The 27,862-nt window shown below is 43.9% G+C and overlaps 1 protein-coding gene across 4 annotated transcripts in view; it reads left to right on the top strand.

Annotated features, from left to right (window-relative positions):
* Positions 1-27,862, top strand: part of ntn1a (netrin 1a) — a 249,427-nt gene that overhangs the window by 148,527 nt on the left and 73,038 nt on the right. For all 4 annotated transcript variants that reach the window (XM_039740676.1, XM_039740677.1, XM_039740674.1 and 1 more), the window contains exons 3-4: positions 858-1,046; positions 24,769-24,918. In XM_039740676.1, the coding sequence (XP_039596610.1) occupies positions 858-1,046; positions 24,769-24,918 (339 nt within the window). The remainder of the gene's footprint in view (positions 1-857; positions 1,047-24,768; positions 24,919-27,862) is intronic.

Raw genomic sequence — 27,862 nt, 5'->3', positions numbered from 1 at the left:
GTGATTTTCTATGCAATAAACTTAAGTTATAGCGTAATGAAAATTGCATAGTTAGATCTGGACCACCCTATAGAACACCACACTGGCTACTATGGATTGGTAGAACATCTCCAGCAAAAGACCTGAGTCTACCTAACAAGTGCAGTGTGTTCTGGCCCTTATTGTGTTGTCAGAGTGGTACAGTTTGTTGTTTGTGTGGACCCCCAGGTCCTTGTAGCTCTACACCACGTCCATGTCCACGTCTTCTCCATGGATGGCTCCTGGGCACACCAGAAATCCACCACCAGTTCTTTTGTCTTGCTGATGCTGAGTTAATGAGTTTCCATTCAACAAACTGGGCTGAAATAAAAACCTGCAGCCATTGCAGCCCACCACCATTATTCACCTTGGGAATCCCCCGTTACAACACACAGCACAGACACGTCCAGTACATCGGGGTTGACTGTTTGTTTCCACTGAGACTGCATGTTGTGTCTTCAGTATCTGAGCTGGCCAGTCCAGCTGCATTGCTTCTCCTGTTTTGTAGACCACCGGTGAAGTTTTGGTGTCTTATTTAATTCTACATCTGTGTATCTGCAGTGTTCCTTAGAGGTTTCCTGTTCCATAATCTCCAAATCTGAATTCCTCATACATACAGAATGTTGGGCAGGTTTATTAGTGTGCCCCATCTTTAACTGGCATCCCATTCAGGATTGTGTTTTTTTCTGTCTTTCACGTTCTGCTCCAAGAAGTTCAGGATACCCAGAACCAAACAGTAAAATCACCAGGACAAATGTGGTTGAAAGATGAATATTAATAATCCACTAGTTCTACACCCTTGTTTGTCACATTTGTAAATGGCTGTTCTCTTTCAACAGCTTGCAACTGCAACCTGCATGCCCGACGCTGTCGATTTAACATGGAGCTCTACAAGCTGTCTGGACGCAAGAGTGGAGGGGTCTGCCTGAACTGCCGCCACAACACCGCGGGTCGGCACTGCCACTACTGCAAGGAGGGCTACTACCGGGACATGTCGAAGCAGATCTCGCACCGCAAAGCCTGCAAAGGTAGGGAATGGTTTGTTTGTCAACGTTTGCTAAACTTAAGAAACCTTCATTGTCTGATCTTCTTTCTTCTGTTCGAGTGTGACACCCTCAGCACTCCATCCGAACAGCGTGCCTCCTCGATAGCAATGTCCACACGTCCCTGCCTGACACAGATTCGCAATTTATAATACACGCTTCACAGTACTGTATGCACACACCCAGGTCATTCTAACGTCACACCTTATAATCTACAATCAAACAAATCATTACGGGGGCAGATTTGTGGAAGATGACATTCAATGTCCGCACAATAAATGTAAAGCACTACATGTAGGAAGTACAAATGTGAGGTATAAATAAAAGGGGTGGGGGTCTGAAATTTAAAAGTACCACTTATGAGAAGTGGACTGGTCACTACACCCAAATAGTGCACAGAACCCATTATAAAGGGTAACAGAATAGATAGATATGAAAGGCACTATATAATAGTAGATAGATATGAAAGGCACTATATAATACAAAGATATATAGACAGATGTGAAAGGCACTATATAATAGATATCTAAATAGATAGATGTGAAAGGTACTATATAATAGTAGATAGATATGAAAGGCACTATCTAATACAAAGATATACTGTATAGATAGATGTGAAAGGCACTATATAATAGATATCTAGATAGATAGATGTGAAAGGCACTATATAATAGTAGATAGATGTGAAAGGCACTATGTAATAGTAGATAGATATGAAAGGCACTATATAATACAAAGATATATAGACAGATGTGAAAGGCACTATATAATAGATATCTAAATAGATAGATGTGAAAGGCACTATATAATAGATATCTAGATAGATAGATGTGAAAGGCACTGTATAATAGTAGATAGATATGAAAGACACTATATAATACACAGATATATAGATAGATGTGAAAGGCACTATATAATAGATATCTAGATAGATAGATGTGAAAGGCACTATATAATAGTAGATGTTAAAGGCACTATATAATACAGTGGGTACGGAAAGTATTCAGACCCCCTTCAATTTTTCACTCTTTGTTATATTGCAGCCATTTGCTAAAATCATTTCAATTAATTTTTTCCCTCATTAATGTACACACAGCACCCCATATTGACAGATAAAAAAAATAATTTTTGAAATTGTTGCAGATTTATTAAAAAAGAAAAACTGAAATATCACATGGTCCTAAGTATTCAGACCCTTTGCTCAGTATTTAGTAGAAGCACCCTTTTGAGCTAATACAGCCATGAGTCTTCTTGGGAAAGATGCAACAAATTTTTCACATCTGGATTTGGCTGCAATATAACAAAGAGTGAAAAATTGAAGGGGTCTGAATACTTTCCGTACCCACTGTAGATACTGCAGATATGAAAAGCACTATTATAATAGTAGATAAATGTGAAAGGCATTCTATAATAGATACTGCAGGTATGAAAGGCACTATATAATAGTAGATAGATGTGAAAGGCACTATATAATACACAGATATATGGATAGATGTGAAAGGTACTATAAAACAGATATTCCATCTATCTATATTTTATATGTTTTTATATAGGTAGATCTGAAAGGCACAACATAACAGATAGATGTAAAAGGCACTATATAATAGTTAGATCTTTGTCCCAGTGGGAAATTTGGCTTTTTACAGAAACTCTGTAAACAAATAAATACATAGATAAGTAAGTAAGTAAATACACACGCACACTTTGACTGTGAAGTCAAATGTTTTCCTTCTTTTTGATTTTCTTCCTTCCTTCCAGCTGACTCCGCTTTTCTAGTATGCAGCTTCCTCAGTTTTCTCCCTTCTTGGGCTTCAGTTATGGACACTGATGGTCAGAGATGGACTTGTCACTGGCCATTCCAGTTGATATAGTAGGGATGGTGTAGTTTAGACTGGTCATTGGAAGAAGGTGGCCGTGGGAAGGAAATTCTATTAAAAAAAATTGGTTCAGGGCTTCGTCCACATCGCCTGCTCGAGTTTGGTAGTTCTATTGTAGACATCCTTCATGTTCATGCAAGTTTGGTTTCTGTTTCAGCTTTTTAAGCTTCCTTTCCTTCACTCAGCTTTTTCTTTAGTAAACACTGTACAGTGCATCCAGAAAGTATTCACAGCGCATCACTTTTTCCACATTTTGTTATGTTATAGCCTTTTTCCAAAATGGATTAAATTCATTTTTTTCCTCAGAATTCTACACACAACACCCCATAATGACAACATGAAAAAACTTTACTTGAGGTTTTTGCAAATTTATTAAAAATAAAAAAAATTGAGAAAGCACATTTACATAAGTATTCACAGCCTTTGCCATGAAGCTCCAAATTGAGCTCAGGTGCATCCTGTTTCCCCTGAAAATCCTTGAGATGTTTCTGCAGCTTCATTGGAGTCCACCTGTGGTAAACTCAGTTGACTGGACATGATTTGGAAAGGCACACACCTGTCTATAGAAGGTCCCACAGTCGACAGTTCAAGTCAGAGCAAAAACCAAGCATGAAGTCAAAGGAATTGTCTGTAGACCTCCGAGACAGGATTGTCTCGAGGCACAAATCTGGGGAAGGTTACAGAAAAATTTCTGCTGCTTTGAAGGTCCCAATGAGCACAGTGGCCTCCATCATCTGTAAGTGGAAGAAGTTTGAAACCACCAGGACTCTTCCTAGAGTTGGCCGGCCATCTAAACTGAGCGATGGGGGAGAAGGGCCTTAGTCAGGGAGGTGACCAAGAACCCGATGGTCACTCTGTCAGAGCTCCAGAGGTCCTCTGTGGAGAGAGGAGAACCTTCCAGAAGGACAACCATCTCTGCAGCAATCCACCAATCAGGCCTGTATGGTAGAGTGGCCAGACGGAAGCCACTCTTTAGTAAAAGGCACATGGCAGCCCACCTGGAGTTTGCCAAAAGGCACCTGAAGGACTCTCAGACCATGAGAAACAAAATTCTCTGGTCTGATGAGACAAAGATTGAACTCTTTGGTGTGAATGCCAGGCGTCACATTTGGAGGAAACCAGACACCGCTCATCACCAGGCCAATACCATCCCTACAGTGAAGCATGGTGGTGGCAGCATCATGCTGTGGAGATGTTTTTCAGCAGCAGGAACTGGGCGACTAGACAGGATAAAGGGAAAGATGACTGCAGCAATGTACAGAGACATCCTGGATGAAAACCTGCTCCAGAGCACTCTTGACCTCAGACTGGGGCGACGATTCATCTTTCAGCAGGACAACAACCCTAAGCACACAGCCAAGATATCAAAGGAGTGGCTTCAGGACAACTCTGTGAATGTCCTTGAGTGGCCCAGCCAGAGCCCAGACTTGAATCGGACTGAACATCTCTGGAGAGATCTTAAAATGGCTGTGCACCGACGCTTCCCATCCAACCTGATGGAGCTTGAGAGGAGCTGCAAAGAGGAATGGGCGAAACTGGCCAAGGATAGGTGTGCCAAGCTTGTGGCATCAGATTCAAAAAGACTTGAGGCTGGAATTGCTGCCAAAGTATTGAGCAAAGGCTGTGAATACTTATGTACATGGGATTTGTCAATTTTTTTATTTTTAATAAATTTGCAAAAACCTCAAAGTAAACTTTTTCACGTTGTCATTATGGGGTGTTGTGTGTAGAATTCTGAGGAAAAAAATGAATTTAATCCATTTTGGAATAAGGCTGTAACATAACAAAATGTGGAAAAAGTGATGTGCTGTGAATACTTTCCGGATGCAATGTATACCCTTCAGATCCTCTTTGTCGCCAGATTTGAATTTTCACTTTTTCTCATTCAGGAGACATTTCGGCTTTTTAGTAATTCAGGGCCTGAATTGTCCTCATGAACTACCACTGTGTTAACATAGTCTGTGATGCAAGGACAGGGTCCAAACAATATTGTCTCCTTGTGACTTCCACTTCATTTCTTGAAGTGATTAAGCATTGTGGTAGCAAATATTGAAGATATTAGGTGGATAGGATTAGTGAGCCCCGGTGCATGATGAACTGGCAAGGGGAGGGGGGCTTCCATTGGAATATCACTGAGCAATGTCGATTACTTAACTAACTGGTGGAAACCATTGTGGTACACTTTGCAAACCATCTGCGACCCTTTACTCTTTAATAAGTCCAACACAGCCCAAAAGGTGACATCCCACAACCCAGGAAACTAGGTTCTAATGTATTTTATTTTATAACCCACATCCAGAAAGACCTCATTCTGACTTGTCTTTTGGAACTCAAGTAAGATGTTACTACTTCAACTCAATCTGAGCTTGAAAAGAAGCAGCAGACCTAGGATGGAGTGTGGTTGTGAAACAGGTTGTTGCCACCACTTGATGCTATGCATGGCCATCAGTGTGGCAGACGCAGTTCTTCTTCTTCTTCTTTGCCACAGCAGATCACCCGTCTCCGTCTATCCTTGTCTTTTATATCCTTTTCTGCCACACTGACTGCCTTCATGCCTTCCATCACCACTTGTATAAACCTGCTTTTTGGCCTTCCTATTTTCCTCTTGCCTGGCAGTTCCATCCTTGATATTCTTCTCCAGATGTACATGTCATCTCTCCTCTGCACGTGCCCGCATCATCTCAATCTCACCTCTCTCACTTGGTCACCAAACTGTCGTACCTGTGTTGTCCCTCTAATAGACTCATTCCTAATCCCGTCTACCATTGTTACTCCAAGTGAAAATCATAGCATCTTCACCTCAGCCAATTCCAGCTCTGCCTCCTGTCTTTCCATCAGTGCCATCATCTCCAAACCATACAACATAGCTAGTCTCACTACCATTTTGTAGACCTTCCCTTTCACACTTGCAGGTGCTCTTCTACCACAAATCACTGACGCTCTTCTCCACCCTGTCTGCACTTTCTTCTTCACCTCTCTACCGCTGTTGAATCCAGGTATTTAAATTTGTATAACTTCACCACCTCTTCTCCTTGTGGTTGCACCCTTCCACCACCTTCCCTCTCCTTCACGCACATGGACTCCATCTTACTCCTACTGACTCTCATTCCCCTTTTGTCCAGTGTGTACGTCCACCTCCCTATGTTTGCCTCTACCTGCTGTCTACTCTCCCTACAGATCAAAATGTTACCCATGCCAATCACAGTCCACGGAGTCTCCTGTTTGACCTCATCTGTCAACCTGTCCATCACCATGGCAAAGAGGAAGGGGCTCAGAGATGATCCTTGGTGTGATCCCACTGTCACCTTGAACGACGCTGTCATTCTTACCACACAACTCACCACAGTCGCACTGTCCTCATGCATATCCTGCACATACTTTTCTGCCACTCCCAACTTCCTCATTCAGCACCATAACTCCTCTCTAGTCACCGTGTCAAACGCTTTCTCCAAGTCCTCAAACACACAATGCAACCTCTTCTGACCTTCTCTGTACTTCTCCATGAACGCTCTGAAAGCAAACATTGCATCTGTAGTACTCATTCCTGGCATGACGCCACCTCTCGTCTCAGCTTGGCATCCGTCACTCTTTCTCATCTCTTCATGGTGTGGCTGATCAGCTTTATACCCCTGAAGTTACGACAGCTCTTCACATTGTCCCCTATTGTTGGAAATTTGTATTCATACCCTTCTTCTCCACTCCTCAGACATCTTCTCGCTAGTTATACGCTGTGGTTTAGTTTTTTGGGGGATTGTACGAATCGGACAATTTACACCAGTGCTTATTCAATAAACGTTTTGCATTTTAATTTAGTTTTTAAAAAGCTCACCTTCCAAACCCGATGACTAATAAGTGTTGAGGTTGTGCATTATGTTCCCTTTTGTATTTGGGATGTTTTCGATTTTTACGCTTACCGCCACTAACGCCTATTTGTCTTGTTCGTTTGGCCAAATTCAATAGGGCAATTCTGAAAGCGGTGACTAAGAAAGGCAATGACTTGAAATGGAATGCTAGATAAACAGTTAATGAAATATGATTCCCACCCCATCCGCCCCATTACTCGGCCAGCAGAATTACTTGGAAATCATGTGACAGCATAAACAAAAAAGGCCAGCGAATGTGTGAAGAGAGTTGCCCAAGTGAAAGCTCTGACAGCTGCAAAAGACCACTGCTTTGCTTCAGGCATTCACAGGTGGAGGGCCTTCATAAGGGAAACTTACAGATGCCGGCCACAGTTGTTTTTCCTAAATGTTGTTTTTGATTAATTCATCAAGTTGTGGATGTGAGGAAAAGCAGGCTGTGGCAGTTTGGGCAGGTGGAGCGAAAAACAAAGAAATGATTGGGGCGAAGAGGAACATTTGACTGCCGAGAAGGGAGGTCAAAGCCAACACAAGTAGATGTAAGTGAGGGGCTTATCTTGAATAGATGAAGATATCTAAAACTTTGTAAAGGAACAAAAGACAATTAACAAAGCGAGCAGTAAAATCCGACACCCACAACCAAACCACAAATGTTTTTCTGGATGAATTTACTCTCTGAATTCCAGAACCAAGACATTTTCAGCTGTATCATCCAGGGCATTCGTCGCTCTTCTTATACAGAAACAGTAAGATGTCCATGGAGGGTGAATAAAAGCTGTGATGGAAAATGTCTGCTTCCAAGCACCTGGAATATGGCATTCTCACAATGATCTGATCTGATTTGACAGACTCAGGAGGGTGATGTCAACCCATCATGTGCCGCAGAGGTGCTAAGACAATATAATATCAAATACTTCAAGAAGAAAGAAAAAATAATTAAATAAACACCTCTCTGACATCCCTGTTCTTGAGGATTTCATCGTCAGAAAATGTAGTTTTCATCCCGTCTCTTGGATAAAATAAATGAACTCACAGACCTTAATATGGTCGTGCAACTCCTGAAATATTAACCACTCATCCATTTGTTCTTATCTTGAGCCCACTTTTATCTGTTTCAGTGTCTTGGTGAGTCTGATCCGGTCTGTCAGATTCTATAAAATAAGCATTTGGTGACTTAACAGTCACTCCACAATGGTCCTGGAGTGAGGGGCTGCCTTATTCAAAAGAGGATATCATCAAAAGGGTAAGATGATGACCCAACCAATACTTGGAACAGCTCATTGACCCTCCTCGTTTAGCTCGATTGGCTCAACTGCTGTTCCATTCATAGCTCTCTGGTGGTCCGGGTCAGCTCCTCATTCTGTAGTTGCTTCCAGGACCATCTTGAACCCAGAACTGTCTATTAGTCATAAACCGAGATGAGCCAGGCAAATGAGGACAAACACACACAGTCAGCAAGGCATTGGTGCAAAGTGCTTCAGGTGCTTTGGTTAAAAGCCAATCAGTGATCCAAGAAATGCAGTACCATAAATCAGCCAATAAAAATCAGTAAATAGTGTGCGAGTTAAAATCCGAGCATAAAATAATAATAAGACACAGTTGTCGGATAGTTGATTTTTTCTCTGTTGACCTGAGGCCTACACAACTTCCTCTCTCCTGTTTCCCCCAACTCATCCCATGGCTTGCTCAGTCTGGAGAGACACCAGCAGCAGTAGTCCTTCTTTCTGACACCCCGTCCCAAAATCTTGGCTGCCTCCGGTCTTCCTTCACTCCCTAAGGAGGTTTCCACCACCATCGTACCCACTTCTCCAATAAATCAGCGGGTAACGATCACCCACTAGAGTGCCGATCGTTTGCACTTCCATGGAGCTACTGAGCTCTCTGCCTCTTTCTGCTAAGGCAGCCGACCCAGTGCTCACTCACAGTTCTCCACCTCTTGTTATTAATCCTCTTTTTTTTTTTTTTGTCCCCATTTTGCCATGCAGGCCACTTTTATAACCCCGACAGGTTTCAAGTGCTGTCCCCTACCTACCCCGAGGTGGGAATGAGGCACCTGACTGACCCTCTCGCATTTGCCAGTGAATGTGTATTCAGCCAAGCACCCCAATCGACCCTGAAGTGCCGTCTTATCACATAGCCTGTCACTGTTGTATCTCAATGAGACCGTAAAAGATTTTTAGAAAGGGACGGGCAGAGAAGACGCAGCCAGAGCCACACAAACTCCGTTAACTAGGAATCAAGGCTATCTTTCGACAAACCAAGGGGCTGAACACGAATCACAGTCAAACCCTCAGAAAATAAGTCCTTTAAAACCAGAAGGAGTCACCATCAAAAAACACACCGTTTTCATTCAGTCGTGAATTAAACAAAAGTGAACTCGCAGACATTAATATGGGCGTGTCAATGGTACCGTACCTTGCACCGCCCTGCAGGACACCATCATGGTTACTACCAACCCAAAAGGCAGAAAATGGCAGCACCCATGAGAAAAACAAAATGGTGTTGTGTCATACAGTAAAAATTTCTCTCGTGGAACATATTTAAACAAAAAAGACATGTCAAACCCAAGAAAAGACACATACCTGTAGATTACCATAAACACTTCATGTAGGTGCAAAAAAAAAGTAGAAGAAAGAAAACAATCATAAGAGTCGCACTCTTGCCACTCCTTTATCCAGCAGGGAATTGTTAAGTCTACTTTCTAATAAAAGCTGACAATGTTACAAAGTGTTAGGGCACCTCGCGGTAAACCACCATATAATTGAAAGATGACAGTTCAAAAAGAAATGAGTTTACACGCTAAATGAGTCTCCCTCCGACTTCCATCCTCTCAGGATGACTAACCAAGATGGCGGCTCTTCCGCCTATGAGGCATTCTGGGAGGAAGAGTTGCGGCCAGGTGGGCGGACCCACCGAAAGTGACGTCAGAGGTGGAGAGCCATCAGTCTTCATTTCTGCAGAGGAAGGTAAAGAGAGGGACTGTTATCACACAGCGCCAGCCCCTGGCTTGGTGGAGAATTACTATCACCCAAACTTTTAAACTGTTTCCCATGAGCACACAGTTTATACAGCTGGTCCAGTTTTTGATTTTCAAGCACGTATTTTGGATTCCCATCGTTTACCAAAGCCTAAATCAGAATTCAAAAGTTGTAGTCAATAAAAATCGAAGTGAGAATTCTTTATATCCCCTGTCAAAGTAAATCACGCATTAAAATGATTCAATTCCATCAGTGTACAGTGGAGACCTTTTAAATTGTGGTGTGTGCTCCGAGTTGGTTACCATGGCTACAAAAGAAGGAAGGACCACACCATGGTGAAGACCCAATACAACATAATATGGCATAAAAAAAGACATGAAAATATAGAATGGATCTAAAGCACATCTTACAGACTTTTGCAGATTCAGATACAGCATAAGCCAAAAAAGACAAATGTAACGTAAAAAAAGAGCAAATCATAACAGGGCCCTTATTGAAGCCATTATGTCAGACTGACCTGTGGAAGGTCATGGCGTTTCTGAACCCCCAATGCTCTGACATGTTTAGTCTTATCAATCGAGAGCAGGGCCTCCATTCTATCTTCAAGGGAGTCTCTGTTTCCAGTAACCCTAGCAGTGTTATAGAACTCCGAAAGAAGCCCCTTCCTAGCACGCCGAACTTTTGACCATCTGGACAGTGTGTGGCCTGCCAGGGGGCACACCAACTCCCCCAGCCCGACTCAGACGGATGCAGACACAAGTTCTTTCGCTGACACAGCTTTTATTTGGCTGTGGGAAACGCTTCCCAGGTTTCCCACAGAGTAAGCACAATGCAATAATAAAGCACGCAGCACTGGCTTTCTCTTCTTCTCTCTTTCTTGCTCCATCTGCCACCACTCCTCCTCCAGAAAGCTGCGCCCCTCTTCCTACCAACTCTGGCTCTTGGAGCAATGGCAGTGGGCTCCTTTTATCCTGCACTCGTGAGTATTTCTGGCAGCTCATTAGCATGGTTCAGAAACACTTCTTGTTGAGGCGGAAGTCCGACAAAGTAGTGCTTCACAATCCCTGCAGCACCCCCCGGCGACACCCATGGAAACCCAACATGACTGTCCCAAACTCCAATTCCCATGAAGCCCTGTGGGAATCTGAGGCACTGCTGCAACCCAGGGGGACTGCCATCTAGTGATCTGGAGGAGATAAAGCCCTGAGCATGTTCTCCCCCACCAGGCCTTCCTTAATAAAGGTGTCCCAGCCTGATAAGGGTCTTATTTAAAGGGAATAATACCCAATAGTCCTCTGTGTACAGTCAGTATTGATTCTTGACAATAAAATCCTATCCTATGAGCATTTTCTGTACCATTTTGGCCTACAAATATTCCCTGGGAAGGTTTCTGAGGCCTACGCACTCGTCTGTGGTTTCTGACACTTGTGTGATGCAGAGCAGGGGTGGACTGACATTCCAGTCAGGATAAATCCCTGGCAGGGAGACCAGTATAGTGGGCGGACAAGGGGAGACTACAGCCTCCCAAAAGTGCATGCTTGACACACTTGGGTTGCAGCATTCTTAGGCCAGTATGCCCATTCATGTGCCTGCAGAGCATGCTAGAAGTTGCAGTCCCATGTGAATGTCTCTACTTTCTGGAGCTTCCACCTTACGCTTGCTTCAAGAAGTCCTCCCGGGTCTGGTATAAAAGGGGTCACCTCCATCCACTTGGGGAGCAAGAGTTGAACGAAACTCTCCTGGGAGGAGCGGAGGAGGAGAACAATTATGATGCTAAAGTTTTGGAGTGACCGAAAAGAGAGACCTGTGTAGGGCACTTGTGAAATAAAACTAGTTGTCTGCACCGGAACTGTTTTTGTAAAGTTGTGCCAAGAACTTGGGGCTGTGAGGCGTCCCCTACGGGGCACAACAAGAAAGGGGATTTTGTACTGGGTGCCGAAATCACGGGTTCTGTGTGAATGGTAAAAATGAAGTACAGCTGAATTTTACAAATTAAATAAGATACACACGCCTCAATCCCCCTCCTTTAACTCATAAAGGTGGATTTGAATCCCTAGTGGTCTCCTCATCAGACTGGACAGACCAAGGCTCCCAGCAGGTTGAGACTCAATTAGGAAGGCAAGGTGTAGAGGATGCCATTTCAGCCTGATTGCTGGTAATGACTTTTGTCCAGTGAGTTCTGGTGGTCTGCCTACTCACCCCTTGACAGATGTCACTGCCCGTGATTATCCAAATTGGCTGTAATTTGCCCCCAGTGAATGAGGATGAAAGGGGCAAAGCCGGTGACCTTTTTATGATGCTGCCCTTCTTGCCTGGTTAAGTGCAGAAGGCATGTAAGGCTTGGTGATCAGTCAAGGAAATCCTTGGAAAAGGTTCCAGTGACCAATTTTCCCACATTACACATCATCGCTTCCTTCCTTCATTTAAACATCTTTTTTCATCAGAGGCAAATACTTTGAAAGATCAAAAATAAGCCGGAAAAGACGGATCCCGCGCCACTTGTATAAACTCGCTCCATCGCTGGAAGGATTAACCTCCATATTAACCATAAGCATCTCGGCGCAGCATTTACACTTTGTAGAAGGCGTGTTTATTTTGATTTTGAAAGTAGAATTTTTGTTTAGAAGAAACCATTATTTATTTATTTATTTTTTAGGATAAAATTTCAGTATCTGTCTTGTTCTGACTAATCCAAGATGCGTTTTGTTTCAGTTAACCCAAGCAAGGCTATTTAACAAAGCCCAGATCACACAACTCAGGAAGGCAACTCAGTATCGAGCAGCTAACAACATGGAAAGACCTTGTCAACCTTCAAATGAATATCTCAGACAAAATAAATAAATGTACTGTGAAATGTGATGAGAAAAAGCAATAATGTGTGAGCACTGATAATTACATGCGTCACGAAATAGGATTTTTGTTGCTTGTAACTGTTAGCATATAACGAGGCCTACACCTTTAGCTGTACAGTCAGGGACAGTGATGACCAAATAAGCAATCACTACTGTAGTGAATAAATGAAAAATATAATAAGCTATTTGTGAATTGAACAATAATAATCTTTCATTACATTTATAAAGCACTTTTCTCATTATTCAAAGTGCTTTAGTGAGTGGGGAGCCATTTCATTCACCACCAATGTGTAGCATCCACCTGATGATGCGACATACTGCACCAGTGTAGCTGTTAGGTGATGAAGTGGTGAGAGAGCCAGGGGATGATTAGGGGGCCAGAATGACCAGGCCGTGGTGGGGACATCAGGATACACCCTGCTCTTTACAAAGGATGTCCAGGGACCTTTAATGACCACAGAGAGTCAAAACTTCAGTTTGACGTCTCATCCGAAAGATGGCACCATGTTTACAGCACAGTGTCCCCATCACTGCACTGGGGCATTGGGATCCACATTCAGACCAACAGGGTAGGCAGCCCCCTGCTGGCCTCACCAACACCTCTTCCAGCAGCAACTCAAGCTTTTTCCCCAGATGAAAAAATAAAAACACATCTAACGTTGTATCTTTCTTATTACATTTGTCCCCATCCAGTGACGTGTCCATCCGCAAGGTGACTGTGCACAACTACAGGCGTTGTGCAGACAACAGTGGCCGTCGAATGAATAAAAGAAAAAATATTTTTAAAAAATAGAAGTTGAAATAACCACTTTCAAAGTAAAATTAGAACAGTAAAGTAATTTGCGGCGGAAGTCACACAGGATGCTTCTCTGGTTTACGGTAGTTGAGTCCCCCAGTACTTTCCAATGGGAGATTTAGAAATTTCAGAAATGTCTACGGCGGGTTGCATTCATGGTATCTCAACGAAGACTGAACAGTTCCAACTAGTTTCCATGAAGAATACGTGTTGCAGGTTTCTACAAAATGAGCCTACTGGGAGCCAAGTCGTTTCGTGCAGACAGACATGACTACTGCAATAGGTGCTTTTTACGTTATATGCGAACACACCTGAAAAGGCCTCTGGGTGACATTTGCTGCCTATGTGTTAGGGACAATTTCTGTAAGGGCACGTAAAAAAAAAAATGGACTCCATGCCAGTGCATAAATATTGATATCTCTGAGCAAATATACTGTAAGAATTTGATCTTTTCTCTGAATCAAATCTCCGAGATGCAGCAAGAACATCAGGAACTTCATAATGAACATTATGGTGCCCTGAAATGGGGTGACCAGAAAGTATGCAAATCTCTTTAAATGAAAGTCAGCAATGTGCACCTTAATCACATCTGAAATGACAGTCAGTCATTTTATAACCCACTTAGTCCTGAATAGGGTCACGGGGGGTCTGCTGGAGCCTATCCCATCCAGCATAGGGCACAAGGCAGGGAGAAGAAAAAAAAAAATCTGAACAGGGTGCCAGTCCATCACGGGGCAAACACACACTACGGCCAAGTTAGGACCCCCAATTCACCTAACCTGCATGTCTTTGGACTGTGGGAGGAAACTGGAGCAGCTAAAAGGAAGCCCATGGAGATGCAGTGAGAAGAAGCAAAGTCCATGCTGGGTAGACCAGGAATATTAAACTGTGGAGCAGAGGGGGAAATCAATGTCCCAAACATTATGGAGGGCACTGCCATTACTTGACTATTAAATTCAGTGTTAGGCAAAGACCGATACTTTATTTCTAATTTAAAAATCAATTCTTTATAATTTGATTCTAGTAGACGCTGGCATCAGGAAAGGCATCCGTCCATAAAAGTCAATTTTTTTAAATTTGATTCTAGTAGACGCTGGCGTCAGGAAAGGCATCCGTCCATAAAAATCTCGCCAAAACCTCTAGTGAAAAAAAAATCGCAGCCCCGTATCAAAATGGGAATAGCTACGGAAGAAGAAGAATTTGATTCTAATAGATCCATAAACGTCTCGCCTTGCATGCGGCTGACATTGCTTTGGTGGGACTGGATTAACCACAAATAGCATACTTTGGTTTAAGCTTGTAATATTTGTTTTTCTAATGACTTCAGAGTTTTTGTTTTTGATTTTTTTACTAAAGCAAGTCCTTAAATTGCCATTTTCAATTTAGCATGACACATCTTCTTTTCATTATTTGTCTGAATGCCTTTTCTATATACAAAAGAAAAATTTCAATTTGGGCAGAAAAGCCAGTGTGGGACATATGCCCAGCAATTGAACATGCTGGCTTATGATACACGCCAGAATAATAATAATAATAATAATTAACAATAACAATAAACAAAGTCTTAGCTACTAATAGAACATAACAAAGAAACTAAATTAGTACATCTGAAGCGGCGAGGCCCAGCTTGTTACTTCTAGGCAGACAAATGAATTCTGAATTAAACAATAGGCATTAATATGGGCATTTTTGGGGCAAATGATAAGAAATGAAAAATCTAAATGTGTTGGGGGCTGCAGGGGTTTACAGTATAAGCAACTACATACAGGCCGACTGCCTGACCGCACATTTTTTCTTGAAATCCCCACCAAGAAGGGGGTCTTGTTCATTACAAAGAAGCCACTCATTTCTCTCTTTTTTTTTTTTTTTGTCCTTTTCTTGACTCTCTTAGTTATAACAGCCCCTCAGAACAATAAGCAAGCAAAAAAAAAAATAATAATAATAATGATAATAATACTAAGCTGAAACAGAAAATGGAAGCTTGTGGAAAGATGCTCACTTGCTGATGAGGACTTTGAAGCCCCTTGCCGCATCTCACACACCGAAAGGTGGCTGCAATTGAGACCAGCCCACCGCCTGCCTGCATGTTAATCGCCTCTCGTAGTGAATGTTCAGTATTCAGGTGGTATTGCCGAGGCGCACACTCCATATGCAAATCAGACTGCAGAAATGCTAATCGCAGCACTCGCCTTTCCCGCACTGGAAACTGCATGCTGATGGCTTAGGAGGAGATCACCCGTGTGGCAAGTGTACCCCTTATTGGGCATACCGTGGGTGGGTATGTGTGTGTGTGTGTGTGTTGTGACTGCAGGTGAGTGAATCCATTCAGGCATAATTCTTGTTAATATTCTGTTAGTGGGCAAAGAGAACTAGGAATGGACTGGCAATGTTTTCAGTTCAGTTAAACTGGCATTCAGGCTTAACATTAAAAGATCCGAAAAACAAGGTACACGAAAACCACATGTTCACACAGAACATACCACCTCACCTCTTAATATCTTAAAATATTGTCTTATCTCTGCGGGTAGGCTGAAGCCAGTCCTCACTGCAAAGTAACCACTTGCAAAAATCCCTTTCATTGATCACTTAACCCTGCTTCCATGTTCTCTGTGCCCACCCACCTGTACTAAAGCACCAGACTCCTCAGTTATAAAGTTCCAATCCATGCGCATGCAACATTTGAGAGAAACTGGGGGATGACAACTCCTATGATCCAAGCAGGGAAATTCAGCCGGAGCAGCTACATGACGATTGAAACGTATAATAATTCATATCAGCAAGTCATTATTAGAATGTGCAGTGACGTCACACACATATTAAAACCTCAAAAGTGTTGAATATGATGTCTCTAATTCAGTTCTCTTTTAAGAGGGCCAATGCTGCGTATTTGTACTGAAGACCTCTTTTGTTTCTTTGTCAGTTTATATCAGAACAAAGAATGATGCACATAATATACAAAAAAAACATTAAAAAGTTAGCCTCCGCGTCACTCGGGCTGTAAAAACAAAGCTAAAAGTGTTAGACCCGAGTGTCACTCTGGCAATGGTAAAGAGGCATCACACGTAAGACCCGAGTTATAAAAGTGTCAACAGCTTCACCCGGGCAACTGTATAGGTGTGTCTTGCATAAGCGTCAGGCCCGAGTGTCTCACCGGCAGTAATGATGAGGTGAATCTGTCTTCATGCAGTGAAATTGAAACCGAAATTGATTCTGATCATTTCGAGTGTGACGCTTGGGTCACTCGCACACGTGCAGTGTGCCGTTCATATTGTCATTATTCTTCATCATTATTATTATTTGTATCATTATTATTCTTTCTGCACTTCCAACTTTGTACTTTTAGTACAGAAGAAAGATGAGGTTTAATAAAAAAAAATTTCAAGCCAAGAAAAGTGCAACACTTTTTTGCACGTTTTTTCAAGAAAAAGTGTCACGTTAAGGAGGTTAATAAATGGCACAAAATGGACAATACACGTGACTTTGAAACCCTTCCCCTGGTTTAAACGTTACAAAAATGTAACTGGCTATGAAACCTTATAAACCTGACCAGAACACAGCTGAAAGCAAACACGTACAGCAACAGATAACAAATATATTTTAACGACTCTATTAGCCGTTTGTGACTGGTGCTGCGACTAGCGTAAAATAAACCACTGATTAATAAATGTAGCACTATACGTGACGAGTAACGTTTACGATCAGACGTTATGAGTGGACCTCCATTTGCATTTGTGGCACAGGCCGCTTCCTGTTCCTAAGGGGCATCTACATCCCCTTCCCATATCCCAAACACACGCATTGACTTGGAATTGGCAGAGTGCAAGGGGCTGTTGGTGTTCCAAATGGTGTTATGGCATCTTCTTCCAGGGTGGACTTCTCTAATTACACAACTACTGTAGAGTTTGTCTGTAATGAAAACAAATGGAGTTTGGAAAATGCAGGGATAAAAGAGTAAACATTCCTGATCCACATATTTCTTTTTTTTTTTTTCAATCCAGTAAAGAATGATATCATTCTGATGTGATAGCATTTATTTGATCTCACAAGGTAGGGTAGCCAGGCTTCAGCACCCTACGAGCTCCCAATATAAGGAAACCTGCAATTACAGTTATGGAATTAATAATTCATTCAACATACCCGCTAGTCGCTCTTTGGTTCTGTTCTCACTTAGCTTACCAAACAAGTCTAAAGGATTACCTTGTGGTGCAGTGATCAGCAGACGTGCAGTGCCTTCGTGAAAGTATTCATTGCCCCCTCCATGTTTGTCTTGTTTTGTTGCATTACAGCCTGGAATTCAAATGACTTTTTGGGGGGTTAGCACCATTTGTTTTACACAACATGTTTACCACTTTAAAGGTGCAAAATATTTTTGATTGTGACACAAACAACATTAAACACAAAAAGGAACAGAAATCCTGAGTGTGCATTAGTATTCACCCCCCTCCCAAAGTCAATGCTTTGTAGAGCCCCCTTTTGCTGCCATTCCAGCTGTAAGTCTGTTGTTCTGCGCCTCTCTTAGCTCAGCACATCTCGCCATTGTGATTTTTGGCCATTCCTCAAGGCTTCAACTCCTTTAAGTTTGCTGGGTTGTGTTGGTGTCCAGCCATCTTCAAGTTGTGCCACAGATTCTCAAAAGGATTGGGGTCTGGCCTTTGACTCCGCTATTCCAAGACATTAGAATGTCCGCCTGTGAACCACTCCAGTTTAGCTTTAGCAGTATATTTGGGTGTCCTTGTCCTGCTGGAAGGTAAACTTTCGTCTCGAATCTTTGGTAGACTGAAGCAGGTTTTTCTCAGAAATTGCCCTGAATTTAGTGTCATCCATCTTTACTTCAATCCTGTCCCCACAGCGTGACGCTGCCACCACCACCACGCTTCACTGTACTAATGAGTTCTCGGAGTGATGAGCAATGTTGGGTTTGGGCCACACATGGCCAAATAGTTCAACTTTAGTCTCATCTGACCATCTTCCATGTGTTTGTGGAAGTCCACCACATAATGTTGAGCCAACTCCAAATGTTGTTTTCTTTAAGCAATGGCTTTTTTTCTGCCCACTCTTCCATAAAGCCCCATTCTGTGGAGTGTATGACTTAAATGGGCCCTATGGACAAATACTCAAATCTCCGCTGTGGATCTTTGCAGCTCCTTCAGTACTGTCCTAGGAGTCTTCATTGCATCTTTGATTAATGTTCACCTTGCCCAGTCTTTGAGTTTTGGTGGGTGGCCTTCACTTGTCAGGTCTGTAATGGTGCCATATTCTTTCTATATTGTTTTAATGCATGTAACGGTGCTGTGTGAGATATTTTACCGAAACCTGATCTGTACTTCTCCATGACTTTGTCTCTGACCAGTTTGGAGCACAGCTTTGTCTTCATGTTGCTTGCTTAGGGGTGTTGCAGAGTCAGGAGCCTTTCAGAAAAGGTCTATTTATAGAGACATCACGTGACACTTTGATTGCACACAGGTGGGCCCCAATCTACTAATGGTGGGTCTTCTGAAGTTAATTGGTTTTAACCAGATCTTATTTAGGGGGTTCATAGCAAAGGGGATGAGTCTACATACACTCCCAACTTTACACTTTATTTTATTTTCATTCCACTTCAACGATTTGAGCTACATTGTTAAGTCCATCACATAAAATCCAAATGAAGATCCATTTTAAATCTACGACAAAACAGGACAAACTTTCACAAGGCACTGTAAAGTAGAAGTGTTGGGGAATTTGCGGAGTAAGCACAACTTTCTGGTAGCACTGATCCGAATCCATTTAATCGAGTCATAATAATTCTTTTGCATTTTTTCTCACTACTCAAAGCGCTCAGCAATTGCAGGTTAAGGGCCTTGCTCAAGGGCCCAACAGAGCAGAGTCCCTACATTTGATCCAAATCTATGCATACAGCAAACATGTTTTGCATCGCATATTGTATAAAAAACACTGAGGACAAATGCAAATTCATCTATTAGCGCTTCTTGTTATTTTAAGCTGTTAGGATTTACCAAAGAAAATCTCTTCACTTTGGTGATAAATATTTTACACCAAGTTCTTTCAAAGTTATTTTTAGGCACTTCCGTGATGTAAATATGGTAGAATCCATTATACTGTTCTACAGGGTTATATCCTAGTAGACTCTGTGGTCCCCAGGGGGCACTGCAGCTCCCCAAACTCCTGACACAAAGGCTTGGACACGGTCAGGTCAGGTTGGGCAGCATGCACCGGTACAGTGTGGTGCCACACCCACCACACAACAAAACAACTCGAGATCCTGGCTGGCAACCCCCCGGCAAACATGCAGTCCAGTCCCACCCTCCAGAAATGACCAGCCAGGTGTTAAGTGGGCGCCCCCTTGGCCTGGTCCAGCCAGTTGACTCCTCAGCAATGAGGATCCTGTGAGCCGGATCACCCTCAGGGAATCACGCCACGCGGCTGTAGTGCCGTAACTGAAACTCCTCACAATGCAGGTGATGTTCAGGACTTCATGAGCAACACAAAGTCAAACCAGCGGTACTCAAGGATTCTCTAAAAAGACATGGTACTGAAGGAGTCCAGTCTTCATCTCAGGTCACTGGATAGCGCCCATGTCTCACAACCATATAGCACAATAGGAAGCACCAGGACTTTAAAGACTTGGACCTTTGCCATTTTGCATAGATATCGGGAGCGCCACACACCCCTTTACAGCGACCTCATGACCCCGTCATGCTCTCCCAGTCCGTCTACTGACTTCATAGGAAGAGTCACCAGAGACATGAATGTCACTGCCAAGGTAAGTAAACTTCTCGACGAGGTTGACACTCTCTCCGCAGACAGACACACTGCTGATGGCCGTGCCCAAGAGGTCATTGAAGGCCTGGATCTTGGTTTGTATCCAGGACACTCACTTGAGCGAGGAGTCTGAGTGAGTGTCTGGGCTTGCTTGAACACAAGTGCCCTGTATACAAAGGGCTTTACTGTATGAAACTCTTATAAGGAAGAGTTTCCCACACCACAACCACAATTACAATTTCAACACTTTGTCTCCTCTGCTCTGTTCCTCCACCTTCTCCTGTGTTGTGACGGGCAGCCCCTTTTAGCTAAAACCCGGGAGGCACTTGCAATGTCCCAAACCTATGACCCACAAGCCTGACAAAGTAGGGCTCGCTTCTCTCTTCTTCTGCGCCCCCTGGCGGCACCCATGGAACCCAACTGGGCTGAGTTAATGGAATACGGTTGCCATTGTGTCCTTTGAGATTCCGTAGTGGGGCCGTACCCCAGGAAGGGTGCCATTTAGCACAATGCCCTAAGACTGCTGCCTTCTTCTGTGCTACCATGTCTTTGGTGTCCTGGCAGGGTAAGAATCCTAGCACAGCTCCTGCCAGGATACAAGTCCCTGCGTGGCATCGTTCACAACCCATAAGAAGCCACTGGCCCCTGCTCTGTGGTATTTTAGTACATTGGCATTTGAAGATGACAAGGTATATAAAATGTATTGTTTAACGTCAGTTACCATGGTACATCTCTTTGGGAGCGGAGATGAGAATGAAGCGCTTCAGTGTTGCTTTACGTCCAGCTCTGGGATCAGTTAAACGACTTAATTGGTACATTTGAAACTCCAATCAGACAGCTGCAGCCATAATGTTGCCAGGGGCGTCTGGAGTGATTTCACTCCTTTGTGGACAGAAATGGGCTAATGACTAATTAACAAATTCTGGCAAATAACGGACGGGTGGGGGGCTAAAGCGCCAGTGTAACAGAAGAGCCAGGCACAGTGAATACTCAGGAAGAAGAAGCACGCAGGCCACAGTGTAGCGCTTTCCAGGACCCTCCGTATAGAAAGGGCTCAAGAGAAATGTGGAAGTCGGGGGATGCGGGAAACAGCAGGTTAGCCAGTCTGATTACTGAAAGTCTATATTATTCACTCGTCGGCTAAGAAGATCTTGTGAGTGTTTAGCATTGCAGGGCACTGTGAAATCGATCTTTGTGCAATCAAGCTTTTGAAATGGAATCATTCTATAATTATGCTGTAAAGGACTTAGGGGTGACAAGTGACAAGAGGCAGGACTGCAGCGCTGGGTAGGATGGGGTTAGCCTTCAACTAACTGCCTGACAACCACTAGAAAGCTCCTCGGGAAGAGCGTTTCGAGTCTCTGGCTGTTTATTTGTGCGTGTAGTTTTACTGTTTACTTTATGAAAATCAAACTGCCGAGAAAACTTGGCCTGTGCACCTCCTGTTTCTTCCTGGGGCTTTTTAACATGGAAACAAAGGAGCAAATCCTCCTCTCCTATCAAGGCTCAGTACAAGGGGAAGGCATTAAACATGCAGTTCTCACCTGTCCATGAAGAGGAAGAGACTCTCAACATCTGAGTGTTTTATACTTCGGTGATAGCAAAACATCTTACACAGCAGCAATCCTCCCATCCAGGAACAAGGAGAAGAGCGAGAGTCTCACGCTTCTCAGATTAGTCAGGGGTGAACAGAGAAGTGCAGTCCACCTGTGGAGAATGACGACTTTACTTCATTGGCCACCGCGCACATCTGCTAGATGGTTAGTATCTCCATATTTAGGGAGCTTGGAGAAAAGCTTCAAAAACTAAACCCTATGTAGGCAATACCTCCCTGTCAACGTACAAGGGAAGGTTCACTCCACACTCCAAGGTCACTTCCGGTGGTGTTGCGGGTCCACAGCTCCCATCAGGAAGGCCAGTTTTAAATAAATAATCACCGCACTCACGGCTTAGCGAGCGGGCGTGGTGGTTGTGTGGCTGAAGCGGTTCCGGGGATGATTTGTGATGTGGGCATTTCTCACCTAAGTGTACAGGTGAGAAATCGTCCGCATCCGTGATTGTGCTTGGGGCTGCTGATTTGCCACAGCTGCCACGTCCGCTTCATAAATGGCGGCTAAGGGGAGTGAAAGTAAAAGAAACAGAGGTTGCAGGAAGCAGCGAGAAGAGAGAAAGAGCCGGTGGGAGCAGTGTCCACAGCTAGCTGGACAGTGAGCCCTAGCAGGGTGTTGGAAGTGGTCACTCCCGCTGAGCATTGTATGAAAGAACAGGAGTGACCGGCAGAAGGATGGCTGACCGCGTAAGGCCGAGAAGTCAGCAGAAGTCGGGAGGCTTGGGCGGTGAATTCCCTGACGTGGGTGTCCTGGTCGCCAGAGAAGCCAAGTCTCGATGTAGGTGAGCTGAACTGGAGCCAGGGATCGGAAGGCCACCAGATCAGTTGAGTAAGTAAGAAGGTCAGCTGCAGGTATGGCGACTCTCCTGTTGCAAAGTCCGATGGGAGAAGCAGGGGAAGTCGCCAGGTAAAAAGACACCGGGCTGTGTTTTTGAAAGAGACTGTTTCCAGCATTGTTTTAACCTCGACTTTTTTCTGTTGGATTTTAACCTCCACTTCACTTCTGTTTTTATGGATTATTTATTTAATGAAGACTTTTTGAAACACTGCACCATTTATTTGAACACTGTTTGTTTTTGTTGTTGGTTTTAAATAAAAAACACTTTGCACTTTTGCACCATCCCCTTGCTCTATTTGATGTGCTGATGTGCTTCACTGCCGTGCTCATTGGTAACATTACCGATGGTGTCGGGTTCAGGGCTTCCGGAAATGAGATGGGGGCATGCAGTGAACCCGCATCGTCAGATTTCCAGAAGCCACTTGAACCCAGAACTTCCAATAATGTACCTTGAGGATGAAGCCAGCAAGGGGTTTAGTACAAAGCGTTGGGTGTTTTTATTTAAAATGACAAACAGTGTTCCAAAAGTGCAGTGCAGTGATTTCAATAAAGAAATAATCCACAATTTAAGGGGTGTCTACGTGGAGTTTAAAATCAACATAAATATATCCCATAAAATCCCAGGCAGCATCTATCCTGTATAAAATCCATGAGCCCCCCGTGCTTCCTTCCTAAAAGCTGACATGTCCTCCGCTTATCCCAGAAGGGGTTCTCAGCAGCCAGAGTAGACCTTAATACGGCTAGTGATCCCCTGACATAGGAGCTCCACTAGAACGGTCAGTCGCTTCTCCTCCCCAAAATTGCTCAGCAGGAGTGTCCCCTTACCCCTCAAGTGCCATAGGGGCTGTTTTCTCAATCGCCTGCTTCCATTCCACCTCCTCATCTCTTTTCTATTTCCATAACCTCTGTTCTTCTGTTGTTTCTTTTCATTTGTTTCTCTCTACTGTGGAGGCTCCCTTTATAACTTTATATGTCCTCTCCCTGCTCCAAGGTGTGACACGCTTGCATTTGCATGTGAACATGCGATCAGCCAAGCACCCCAATCAACCTCAGAATGATCCATGCACACTTACACATGCACCTTCACCCTTTTGGAGCCTGCACACGCCGGGACTCATGATTATTTAGTCAAATGGTGGTAATACTGGGCTGGGTGTTGCACAAATTCTGACAGACTCCGAGAATTACACCTGTTTAGTCTCGCCCAGAGATTGCGTGGGGACCTCATCCTGGTTTTTAAAACCCTCAAAGTTATCGATCCAGCAACATTCTTTCAGCTTAAGGGTGAATCCCGTACTCATAGGATATCGGTGCAAATTAAGGAGCGATTGCCTTTATAACTGAAGCCAGGAAGCATATCTTTTACGCAAAGAGTTGTGGGAATTTGAAACAAACTACCGAGACGTGGAGTTGAAGTGGGAACCTTGAGAACCTTCACGAAGAATCTGGGTGAGATGTTGGGACAGTTTAGCTATTAACTGAACAAACTGGCTCGATGGACCTGAACGATCTCCTTCTCATTTGTTAAATTTCTTAAGTTCTTATGTAATTCTTGTGACATTCAGCCAAAGAGTAAAGAGTCATACCACTAACATCAAACAGAATCTCCATTATTGTTCCTCCAGCATCTCTTTACTGCTGGTTTGACTTTGTGTTGCTCATGGAGACCCGAATGAGGCACCTTACCTGCAATTGTGAGGAAGCGTCCATTACGGCACTACAGTCATGTGGTGTGATTACCTGAGGGTGATCCGGCTCACAGGATCCTCATTGTTGAGGACCAGGCCAAGGGGATAGCCACATAACACCTGGCTGCAGCAGATAGAGGGTAATTTCCAGAGGGTCGGACTGGACCGTGTGTCTGTCTGAGGGGGTTGCCAACCAGGATCACTAGCTGTTGCGTCAGTTGGTGGATGCGGCAACACGCTGTATCAGTGCATGCTCCCCAACCTGACCTGACCTGACCTGGCAGCATCTCTATCAAACCACATTCAGAAAGACAGCTTCCACTGAGCAATCCAGTCTCCAGACTTCCTATGTCGCCACTTCATGTACTCTTGTTACTTATGTTGCAGTGTGCCTTGCAATGACAATCGGTCTAATCTTGTCTATTTTTTTGTTTGTTTTTTCCACAGCGTGTGATTGCCACCCCGTGGGTGCAGCTGGCAAAACCTGCAACCAGACCACTGGCCAGTGTCCCTGCAAGGACGGTGTGACAGGAATTACTTGCAACCGATGTGCTAAAGGATACCAGCAAAGCCGATCGCCCATTGCCCCTTGCATAAGTACGTGAATTTCCTTCTTTGTCTTCTCCATGATTTATAGTGCCATCCATTGAGCGCTAAACTGATTTATTTCTGGCTTCTTCAATGTTTATATATTCATGTTCAGTTAAATTAGAAGGGAATCCCGAGGCCTTTCTCTTCACGCTTGCTAATTCTGTCATTTCCTGATTTACAGAATGAGACACGAGCATTTATATCGTGTCACTTAGATTATTACACCTGTTTGTATGCGGGTATCACTGCAGAATGTTGCAGCCACACTGGTGCTTAGGCTACATCCACACTGCTACAATTCATTTAAAAACGAAGACATTAGATTCCCCCAAAAATGGAGAATTTAGAAAATGCTATCCAGAGCTGTAAAATTCTGAAAGTGCTAACTTGGTGTTGTTTGTGAGGTTTGTGGGGCTGTGTGTGTCAGAAATGGTGGTGTATAACACTGGAGCACCTCAGGGAACGGCGCTGTCCCCCTTCCTGTTGATCTTCTACACAACTGACTTATAGCACAACCCCAGTGCTTGTCATCTACAGACATTTTCAGATGACTCCTCCATCATAGCCTGCATTAATAATGGAGATGAGTCAGAGTCCAGGAAGGCTGTAGAGGACTTCATCTTGTGGTGCAGGGACAACAACCTGCCACTCAACATCAGCAAGACAAAGAACTGGTGGTACAATTCAGGCATGCCAAGAAGCTTCTGAGACCACTCACCATTCAGGGAGAGGACGTTGACGCGGTGCAGAGCTACAAGGAGCTGGGGATCCACATAAACAACAGCCTGGTCTGGTCTGTCAACACAAGAAGGGTCAGAGCAGACAGGACTTGCTAAAGAGACTCCGGTCTTTTGATGTGTGCAGCAAACTGCTGGAGATGTTCTACCAGTCCATAGTAGCCAGTGTGGTGCCTATGCTGTCTCCAGGGCAAGCAACTTGACCACAGCACAATGCCTGGACAAACTTATCAGGAGAGCCTGAACCATCACAGGATGAACCCTGGATAAATTGGAAGCTGTTGTGGACAAGAGGATGATGGCAAAATCGAATGCTATCATGAAACACCCCCCACCTCCATCCCCTCCAGGTGGCGCTCTCTAGGAGCTTTTTTAGCCACAGGCTCATTCCATCATGGTATGCTAAGAAGAAGCACCTCTTGGGGCCAAAACCGTTTAAGCAATGTGGACTAAAGTCGCTTCAGAGGCCCTGAAACTTAAGCTGGACTAGTTCCATAGTAGATCTGCCACTGGTGAAGACTCTGGCAGACCCAGGTTGTCTACTTTTTTTTGCCCGGGCACTCAGCGATTAAGGGGTCCTACTCTATTGTAGCCTTGAGCAAGACCTTTAAGCAAAACATTCGTACAGTGGGCTGACCCTCAAAGGTCATGCGAAAAGACAATTTCCTCCCTTGGGTATTAATGAAGTACAGTATATCAAAATCAAAAATCCTTAAACTCCAGGCACATCTCCATGGCAGTGTTGGGTTTGTGTGAAATCCTAAAATCGATGCCTATCACTGGTCATGTTTGTTCCTCCCATTCGCTACGAGGTGCCATTCCAAGGTCAGTTAATTGGCAGTGTTGGCATAGCTACACAATACAAACTGTGAGGATGCTCATCGAGGAAGGTGAGTTGCACTGTCAACCATGGAGGCCAGTCAGGGAATTTCTGACGTGGTATTTCATCAAGCACGAGCTTCTACATGGCTCACCCACTTTCCTCACTAAGAAGCGCTTGTGTTCTCACCTCGAAACCATCACGGTGCTACAGGGTTACTCATGTGAGTGAGAGTTTTGTCTCATTCCTACCCGCCTGCGACCACAAATTGGATCCAAGATGCGTCAGCCTTCATTGTTGAGTGTTGCTCCTCAACCTTCAAATGGATTGCGGCTTCCTACGCAACAGCAGCTAACTCTCCACAGTTTAACTGATGGGGTTTGTTTCCTCCTCTAAGAATTCAGTGAGGCCTCCACAGTACTAGAGCACGAACATCTGCATCCCACCTGTGGCTACAGAGTTAACAGCAGCCATACGGTCCAACTTGGTCCCAACTGCACTAAACTGACAGGGCTTAACGCTTTGGAAGAGGCCTTGTTAGCGCAGAATTGTGGAGTGGTGCTTAGAGCTACTGCCCGACTGTGCCAGTCACGTGAATTATCCAAAAGAGGTCAGCATAATCGACTATTTTGAAACAAGTGCTACAGAACAACGCCAAGACTAGTTAATCTTTCCTCAGATGCAAGAATCTATCGAAGTCATTACCAGATATTCACAGAACAAGCAAGTCTTCAGACGCTTCTTAATATACATTGAGGGAGTCATCACTTTGGATGGAGGTGAGCAGCTCGATCTGTCAGCTAGGAGCTACTCATGAGGAGTCTGGTTTGAGATTTGATGCCATGCAGAGGTGGTATCACCAGATACCCATCACAAGCAAACCTGACTGGGCGAGAAAGAGCACAGGACCTCATGGGTGCTGACCCATTGACTACACTGTAGCTCTGCATTAAGAATCTGACCTTGACACGTGCCACATGAGGGAGCCAGTGCAGCAACCTGTAAACAGGAGTGACGCGTGTCTGTCTCATCTGGTTCAATACAAGACTGGCAGCTGCAATCTGAATCATCTGCAGTGCCTTAGAAGAAAATGCATCCTCTTAATAAAGTCGCCAGAGTGATTCTTCAAAGTGATGCAATAAGGGAACCATTTTTGGTTTCCAAAAGACCCATCCACCAGAAGGTTCCAGAAAGACCCATACACATGAAGAGAGAGAAAAACATCCGCATGAAGGTTCCAGTAAAACACATCAACTTGAAGATTCTAGAAAAATAAAAGTCCACATGAAGGTCCCAAAAAAGACCCATTATCTTGAAGGTTCCAGAAAGAACGTTTGATTTATTTAGATCCGTAACAGGCTTCATAAACTGAATAACCATAAGTAGATGGTAA

This window comes from Polypterus senegalus, chromosome 17 (genome assembly GCF_016835505.1).
Source record: "Polypterus senegalus isolate Bchr_013 chromosome 17, ASM1683550v1, whole genome shotgun sequence".
In the NCBI taxonomy this organism is placed as follows: Eukaryota; Metazoa; Chordata; class Cladistia; order Polypteriformes; family Polypteridae; genus Polypterus; species Polypterus senegalus.
This window is presented reverse-complemented; position numbering and strand designations above follow the sequence as displayed.